Raw genomic sequence first — 9,531 nt, forward strand, 5'->3', positions numbered from 1 at the left:
AAGGAAGGAAGGAAGGAAGGAAGGAAGGAAGGAAGGAAGGAAGGAAGGAAGGAAGACACACACCACCAATAGAGTGAAGGTTTAGCTACATCTGCGAGGCGATACTAATCTTCCTTGCTGTCCCCTTCCTATCTCAAGGACTCTTGCTTCCCTAATCTTTTCTTCTGTTAAATGCACTCTGATTTACAATTTTATATTTATTCATATACATTTGTTTGTTTGTTTGTTTGTTTGTTTGACCAAGCAGTCTATGAGATCAATCAAAGGTTTGTGCAATGCCTGGCATGATGGCTTCTTAAATTATACTTGCTGAAAGAAAAACAAAGGAATGGCAAATAGAGCTGAGAAAGACAAGCCAGGGGATACTAACATCAGATTGGTTCCTCCTTTCTCTTCCTTTGGGCAAGACTTCCTAAGCATCCTGATTTCTGTGGTATTCATTATCTCCACTCGTTCTATTAAACAGTCTGCATGATTTCTCTCAATAGTCCTCTCGACATAACCATAACGAGGTGTGTCCAAGGGCCCCAGGACATCTTCAGATTGAACAAATCACTGGAAATTGGGAAAACTGGTCTATTCCAGCTAAAGGATACAGTTTAAACAGTGGAAAGGCACACAGTCCAAGAAGGGCACAGTATAGTGCTTCCGCATGCCCGCCCTCCACAAAGGCAGACAGGCACACCTGTTTCCCCATCAGTGATACAGGAGGATCTGCCCTGTAGGGATGCTCACCTGAGACCTGGTGTCCAACAATATCACTGGAGGCCTGTCACATAGGCATGACCTATGAGGTCTACCTTCGTCACCAGCCCCTCCAGAGATCAAGAATCTTCTGCTTGACTTTCTGGCATTAATCACTTTGCTACCTTGGACTATCTAGCAGGCATGTCAGATATACGGCATGCAAACCAACACAAAATCCTAAATTCATTTAAAACAGTGTGAGACTGTGAGAGGGGTGTGTGTGTGTGTGTGTGTGTGTGTGTGTGTGTGTGTGTGTGTGTGTGATTTTCTGTTTTGTAACTCAACCGCATGGTTTTTGAGTATGAACTTTGTAAATGACAATGTCATGCTATTATGTGAAAGGTTGGGCACCGCTGATTCGAATGTGGCCTGAGGCCCCCAAATGTCTCTGAGCAGGCACCATAGTCTAACATCTTAGGCATTACCTCCCAGGGCAAAAAGTCAGCTTTGTTTCCTTTTCTTTTCTTCTCAAGACAAATTTCTCTGTGTAGCCCTGGGTGTCCTGGAACTCACTCTGTAGACCAGGCTGGCCTAAAACTCAGAGATCTGCCTGCCTCTGCCTCCTGAGTGCTGGAATTAAAGGTATGCACCACCACTGCCTAACTTAGACCTTTTATCATATTTATAAAAGGTTTGGATAACCCAGCTTCTTGGAGCATGATGAATATAGGAAAGTAGAAGTATTGACCCCAATTTGTTATTGTTATATTCTTAGGAACAGGGTAGCCTTGACTGAGCCAAAGTTACAAAAGTCAAAACACAAACCAGTACTTAACTTGGCTTAATCATATATGTTCTTCTACCATATAATTCAGCTGTATCGTAGTTGGGTATGCACCCAAAGAACCCTCTGCCCAACCACAGAGATATTTGCAAATCCATACTTATTGATATTTTTTAATCCACAAAAGAATCCAAGAAATAGAACCAGCCCATATGCCCATCGACAGATTAATAAAGAAGATATAACACATGTACAATTCAATCTTATTCAACAAAATTAAAATCAAGGTAATTGCGGAAAAACGGATCAAACTATAAATTATTGTACCAAGTGAAGGTACTCAGACAAAGAAAGATGAATGTCACATGTATTCTTTCTTATGAAGATCCTATATTTTAATTTTTATATGTGAATATATGGGAGATAGGTCATAAGGCAAGAAGGGGGCTATGAGAAGAGAAAATGAGGTCTTAATGAGTAGGCGGATGGTGACATAATGTAGACTGGAGCCAACGAGAGCGCTCTCTCCCTCTCTCTCTCTCTCTCTCTCTCCATGTCATGCCTTCTGCATGTCATTATCCAGCCCTGAGTCCCTCACCAGATGCCAAGTAGAAACCAACACTGTGCTCTTGAAGTTTAAGAAACACAAGCCAAATAATTTGTTTTCTTTATAGTATTTTCTACGATTGCTTATAATTCTCTGAGTTACTTCCAGCTATTGAATGGGAAATAGACCAGCTACTGTCTGTTTTACTTAATCTCTGGTTCAGGTGCTGCCTGTGGCTTCTTTCAGGGAGCTGTGTCTACCGGTTAGGAAATAACACCACAATTTGCATGTAATACCAGGTCTGGAAGTCAAAGGGCTACGAGAATAAGGTTTGTGATCCCAAAGTAAAAATTAGTCTTTCTCCATTTAAACATCAATTCTCAAGAAAAATACTAGTTGGCCCTAAATGGTGCCTGTGCCTGCCCCCCCCCCTTACCATTCATTTTGGGGGAGTAACTCAATCTGTTCTCTGACTGGCTGGCAAGAGCCCCTGACCCAATGTGAGCCATAACCAGACTGTGTAGGGCCCTGGTCTGCCCTGTTCCTGGAGTACATTTGCTGGGACAGTTTATGATCAGCTAACTAAGCTTCCTGTGTGTTTCTGTGCTCTCCCTGCCCCGCCTGGTGATTAGCTGCAGGGCATTTACTCCTTTGTTAATATGGTAATTTCCCACCTGCCTGGACAGAGATCCTTGTGCAGCAGTTAGATACGTAAGGATTTCCCCAAGTCTGAATAAACTGGCATTCGGTTAGTCTCCTTTCGAATGACCCTGGTCTCTCTGTGTGTTCTTTCAATCTCCAGGCTCTTGCCCGACTTGCATACGGGGCACGCGAACTGTACCGAGGGTGTAACACAAAATCGGGTGCTACAGACTGAATGTTGTTGTGTCTGCCAGAAGATGAAAACAAAGCAGAAAGTTCCTCAGACCAGGGACTGCTCCACAAGGGGACAGTCCAATTGTGTTTCTAGTAACTCTGCACACACTGTTTATTTCGGAGCTTTGTGTATTGTCCAGCCACCTAAATCATGGCCAACTTAAAAAAAAAAAATGAACTAACAGGTCTCAGGAACAATGCTGAAGTTTTCTGAATCTCAAAGAAAGGAATGTTTTGGGGGCACATATGAGCTTCCATTACAAGACAAATTATCCACTCTTGCGTCAAACACCACGACAAAGTTGGATAATGACCTTTGAGTCTTTGAATCCATTCCCCACCCCACCCCCACCCCTGCACCTGCAGAGACAAAGAAATATTATGAGTGATAAAAGCTGGTGCCAAGTGCACAACGGGTAATAGCTGATGCAGAACTTGGAGTCATTTTCCCTGGAAGGAACAGTTGAGGACCGGATGGAATCAACCATCTGAGACTCCTCAGGTGCTTCGCTTTTATGTGAGGGCTCTGGAGTTCAATAATTCATGCTAATGCAGCCAGCATCAAGGCAATTGCATTCACACTTCATTCGGATTTTGATTACTAAACAGTCCCAGTGACTTTTCCCCAATGAGAAAACACTCTGGTTCCTCCAGCTGGAATGGAAGGAGTGTGGCGGCGGCACCAGGGCTTTGGGGTCAGGTGAGCCAGTCTTTCTTGGGCCTTGTCTGGTGACATTTACCATATCAGAATTTTCCAGTCCATGAAATAGGGTGATGCCACTTCGCAGGGTTGTGAGACCACGTGACTGAGATGAGCAGGTGAAAAATTCAGTAGTGCAATACATAAGGGAAACTTCAGTGGCCTGATAGAACCCTGAGAAATCTCCATTTCCTTCCCTTCAGGGTCATCCTCTTTCTCTCCTCCTCTCCCTCTCCCTCTCTTCTCTTCTCTTCTCTCTCTCTCTCTCTCTCTCTCTCTCTCTCTCTCTCTCTCTCTCTGTCTTCTCCTGCTTCCCCCCTCCCTAGCTGCACATGGAAGACAATGTTTTCTGTCACTATAATGGGAGTACCAAGAATAAATAGGGGACATCTTAACCAGGAGGAAGATCTAAGACGGAAAGCCTTGTGCTGAATATAGAATCTGTAGTCCATGTTCACAACACTGCCTCCTGTTGAAGAGGAATGGAGAAAAGAAATGATGAAGATGAAGACGGACAATTAGTACCAACATGGAGTTTCAAAGTTTAGGCAACTTCAAAGGAATTGAAGCACTTTTATGCAACTTTACTTTAATGCACTCTCTCGGTACTCATTAAAATACGTATGGCACTTGCACTAGAAATATCTTCCCGGAAGGAAAAGAAGAAAGTAGGTTAGTGATTTACAAGCTTATATCAAATCTCCGTTGCCCCCATTTGATTTAGAAAAAGATGTAGCTCAAATGAGTAGCGTCCAACCTAGATGGTAGAAAAGCTTCATTAAAATTAAAACGCAACTCCAAAAAGAAATCCTACTCCAAGAAAGACTGAGCAAATAAGTCACGGCTAGGGACTAGGGTGTGTGCTTTCAGCATCCTGCAGGATTCTGGCACAGGTAAACCACAGATTTGATTTTGAGAAGCATGAGCTTCATGCTTAAGAGAGTCCCGTGTTCAGAACCTGATCTGCTAGACCTCGCTCTGTGGATAGGGGCAACTTTTAACTTTTCTGATTTTAAGTTTTGAAATTTGAATTTATATATACTTCAAAGGTTGCTGTAAGAATTAAATAAATACATTATGGAGTAATGGTCTCTGGTATGTATGAAAATAATACTATTACATATATATTACCATGATTGTGTAAAGGACTTGGATTTTTTATCATTTCATTCTTTTCTTTTTATAAATATAGAAGAAAATGCGTTAAGATAAAAGTTTATGAGGCTTTCAAACAGAAGTCTGAAAGGGAGTAAGTAGTCCAGGGCAGTAGCTTAGAAGCCGCCTTCATCCTCATTGTTCAAGATGGCAGTCAGAGCTGCTTCTGCATCCCACACAGCTGCCAGGAAGACTGAACAGTATGGCCAGCCAGTACTCCATGTAGTATGTGCCCAGAAAACTGTGGCTTGTGTTATGATGCCGATTCTGTGATGATTGGAGAGGAGGAATTTGGGAGGAGAGGTGTTGATCGCTGGTGTCTCACAGATTTAGCCTTTCCTCGGGATCCCCTGCTCGTGTCCCTCTACATGCTGGTTTCCCAAAAGTCATCTTCTTCAAGGCAGGTCATAATTGCTATTACCTGTCCTGCTCAGTTTGGCTCGTTCTCTTCCCAGTTTCCTCCCATAGCTCCATACCTTACCTGTAAGCTCTACCCCACTCTCCCCCGCTCCCAGTTTTGTCTAATTCTAAAGGCAGAACAATCGTTTTGTTTTAAAAGTTAAAAACCTAAACTCAACACTTTGGAGAAATTTCAATACCAAAAACATTGGCTTTAAAAATAATCTTAGTGTTCTGAAGCACAGACATCTAGTATTTCCTTAAGCAGATAAATTGATATGCAGTGGAAAGCTAGTCTGTGTGACTCTCCTTGACTTCTCTTACACTGAACAGCACATTGAGAGAGATACTTCATGCTAAAGGCTATGAATCAACATTATTAACTATATTGACAACAGAGTTCTTACCATAGGAATGTGTTCTTACGCCTTATTCAACCACTTCTACACCTTGCTCAATAACCCTCCAATCTCCTTCCCACAGTGAGCTGTGTCCTTGTAATTCTCTAAGCCCAGGCTCCCCTTACAATATCTGTAGCTCCATTACCCCATCGCCAAAGGGATGCAAGGTCTCTTCTCTACATTCTACTTGGAATTCCATTTTCAAATGAGCATTGTAGACCCACAAATCCCGGGAGACCTGAATTAAAGCCATCCTGCTCTCTGCAGAAGAGCAAGCTATCCCAATGCATGGGAACTGTTTCATCCCACTGCCTAGAAAGGCACACACAGATATCTCAGGTGAGAGAGAGGCTTTGGTTGGAACCTGAGCTGTGAGAACTTTCAGGCTACCAAGTCAACCTCCAATAAGACCACATCAAGGTCATTCCCGTGTGGAGAAACCAGACCCAATTAAGGGGGGGGGGGGGAGAAGAACATTTGACTGAATTATTTAGACAGACGACTGATTTGACAAATGATTCGCTGCTGATTTATTTTTTTCAAAAGCTATGATTGATTCCTGACTAATTGTTTCCTTGTCTCTGTTGAGTTTCCTAATGATCCAAACGTTCATGAGATCTAGAGTTTCTGAAGAAGACTGGAGACAAATTATGCCTCAGCCCTCGCACAAACCACTTCCTATTTGCAGGTGGCTTCCACTTCCATTTTCTTCCCATCAGTGCTGAGGAGGATGCAGAACTGGTGTCATTAGTTCCCCATTATACAGGATGCTAATAAAGGAAGCCATTCACTAAGCACATGGTATATTCCAGGCAAGATGTTAAATGCATTATGGATATCCTTTATTGTTTACAAAAGCCCTAATGAGGTAGACATTCTACTGACACTCTGTTTTATACATGAACATAGTCCAAAAAATATTAAACAACCCTAATCACATAAGTAGAAAGAAATACAACCAGGCGAAATCAGGATGGACACAGAGAGAATTACTAACTCACTGTACTGACTGGTTTTATATCAACTTGATATAAACTAAAGTCATGTGAGAGGAGGGAACCTTGATTGAGAAAATGCCTCCATAAGATCAGGGTGTTAGACAAGCCTGAAGGACATTTTCTTAATTTGAGACTGCTGCCATGCCTATCCCATTACGGTGAGTCCCTTGAACTGTGAGCCAAACTCTTTCCTCTTAAATTGTTTCTGCCACAGCACCTCATCACAGGCTGGGAAAAGAAAACAAGACAGCTTCTTAGGCTAAATGAGCTAGATGGTCTACACACAACCATCACTAGTCGTTGCTATGAGACTTCCCATCCCTCCAGCCCTAAGCTCACTTCCTATTTTCTGGTCTTTGCCACTTGCAGGTGCCTCGAGCCAAGGCCTTGTGTAACTACAGAGGGAAGAATCCAGGTGACCTGAAGTTTAATAAAGGAGATGTCATTCTCCTCCGGAGACAGCTTGATGAGAACTGGTACCAGGGGGAGATCAATGGGGTCAGTGGGATCTTCCCAGCCAGCTCCGTGGAGGTCATCAAGCAGCTGCCCCAGCCACCACCACTCTGCAGGGCCCTCTACAACTTTGAACTTCGAGACAAGGATAAGAGTGAGAACCAGGACTGCCTGACCTTCCTCAAGGTAATCACAGACCACACAGAGACTATGGAGAAGCCACAGTCCACTGTTTAACACTGATGATTTTTTTTATTGATTTTTATTGAGCTCTACATTTTTTCTCTGCTCCCCTCCCTTCCCCTTCCCTCCCCTTCAACCCTCTCCCAAGGTCCCCATGCTCCCAATTTACTCAGGAGATCTTGTCTTTTTCTGCTTCCCATGTACATTAGATCCATATATGTCTCTCTTAGTGTCTTCATTGTTGTCTAAGTTCTCTGGGATTGTGGTTTGTAGGCTGGCTTTCTTTGCTTTATGTTTAAAAACCACTTATGAGTGAGTACATGTGGTAATTGTCTTTCTGTGTCTGGGTTACCTCACTCAAAATGTTTTCTAGCTCCATCCATTTTTCTGCAAAATTCAAGATGTTGTTATTTTTTTCTGCCGTGTAGTACTCCATTGTATAAATGTACCACATTTTCCTTATCCATTCTTAGATTGAGGGGCATTTACGTTATTTCTAGGTTCTGGCTATGACAAACAAAGCTGCTATGAACATAACACATGTCCATATGGCACAATTGAGCATCCTTTGCATATATACCAAAAAGTGGTATTACTGGGTCTTGAGGAAGGTTGTTTCCTAATTTCCTGAGAAATCGCCACACTGACATCCAGAGGGGCTGTACCAGCTTGCATTCCCACCAGCAATGCAGAAGTGTTCCCTTTACCCCACAACCTCTCCAGCATAAGCTATCATCAGTGTTTTTGATCTTGGCCATTCTTATAGGTGTAAGATGGAATCTCAGAGTTGTTTTGATTTGCATTTCTCTGATGACTAAGAATATTGAACAGTTCCTTAAGTGTCTTTCAGCAATTTTGGATACCTCTGTTGAGAGTTCTCTGTTTAGGTCTGTACTTGATGTTTTTTTATTGGATTACGTGTTCTTTTGGTGTCCAATTTCTTGAGTTCTTTGTATATTTTGGAGATCAGACCTCTGTCTGATGTGGGGTTAGTGAAGATCTTTTCCCATTCTGTAGGCTGTCATTTTGTCTTGTTGACCGTGTCCTTTGCTTTACAGAAGCTTTTCAGTTTCAGGAGGTCCCATTTATTAATTGTTTCTCTCAGTGTCTGTGCTGCTGGGGTTATATTTAGGAAGTGGTCTCCTGTGCCAATGCGTTCAAGTGTACTTCCCACTTTCTCTTCTATAAGGTTCAGTGTGACTGGCTTTCTTTTGAGGTCTTTGATCCATTTGGGACTTGACTTTTGTGCATGGTGATAGATATGGGTCTATTTTCATTCTTCTTCATGTTGATATCCAGTTATGCCAGCACTATTTGTTAAATATGCTTTCTTTTTTCAATTTGATATTTTTTTGCATCTTTGTCAAAAATCAGGTGTTCAAAGGAGTGTGGATTAATATCCAGGTCTTCTATTCTGTTCAATTGGTCCTCCTGTCTGTTCTTATGCCAATACCAGGCTGTTTTCAGTACTGTAGCTCTGTCTGCTGATTTTTTTAAGAGTATATACACTACACATGAGTGAACATGTGTATCTGTATGTGTGCACACTCATGCACATATGTAAGCGAAGTGTGTGTATAATTTCAACTACATGGACTAAGTATTGGTCAATGGTCTACTGCTGTGAAGTGACATACGGCCATGATAACACTTATAAAATAAAGTATTAACTGGAGCTTCAATGGAGTTTTCAGAAGTTGTACCATAGATGTCCAAATCCCCTTATAGAAACCTAAGTTGGGGTTACCTTATTAGTTGCTGCTATGATGGGTTAACATGTAAGTCCATGAAGTGGTACTGTTATAATTCCTCAATAAAAGTCCATAAACCCATTCATTTAATGATTTCTTTTAAATATATTTTAATCTATTTTCATGTTATGTATGTTAGTTCTGCCCACATGTGTGTATTATACCATGTGTATACCTGGTACCTGTGGAAACAGAAAAGAACATTGGTTCTCTGGAACTGGAGTTACACATGGTTGCTAGTCACTGTGTGGGTGCTGGGAATCGAACCTGGGTCCTCTGCAAGAGCAAGTGCTCTTAACTACTGAGTCATCAGTCCAGCCCTCTCCCCCATCTGACAGGTCTCTGGGAACATAGTGATGGAGCAATGCCCTTCCTTCTGCTTTACTGGGAGTCTAGTAGTAAACACATACACATCAGTGTGGAAGTGTGATGAAGACACCAGAGCAGAGGGTTTTGTCCATTCTGTCACTGTGGAACACTGAGGCTTCTCTAGAAAAATCTAGGGTCATCCTAAACCCCATGTTCAAATTCAACCAAAGATCTTCCCTTTGCCAAATACTGTGGCATGTCTGTTATCTCAACATTTGAGAGATTAAG

At 42.2% G+C, this 9,531-nt stretch overlaps 1 protein-coding gene across 2 annotated transcripts in view; it reads left to right on the forward strand.

Annotated features, from left to right (window-relative positions):
• Positions 1 to 9,531, forward strand: part of Sh3rf2 (SH3 domain containing ring finger 2) — a 102,179-nt gene that overhangs the window by 43,035 nt on the left and 49,613 nt on the right. For both annotated transcript variants that reach the window (XM_005356036.3, XM_005356038.3), the window contains exon 2: positions 6,917 to 7,186. In XM_005356036.3, coding sequence (XP_005356093.1) covers positions 6,917 to 7,186 — 270 coding nt within the window. The remainder of the gene's footprint in view (positions 1 to 6,916; positions 7,187 to 9,531) is intronic.

This window comes from Microtus ochrogaster, chromosome 18 (genome assembly GCF_000317375.1).
Source record: "Microtus ochrogaster isolate Prairie Vole_2 chromosome 18, MicOch1.0, whole genome shotgun sequence".
Classification (NCBI taxonomy): domain Eukaryota; kingdom Metazoa; phylum Chordata; class Mammalia; order Rodentia; family Cricetidae; genus Microtus; species Microtus ochrogaster.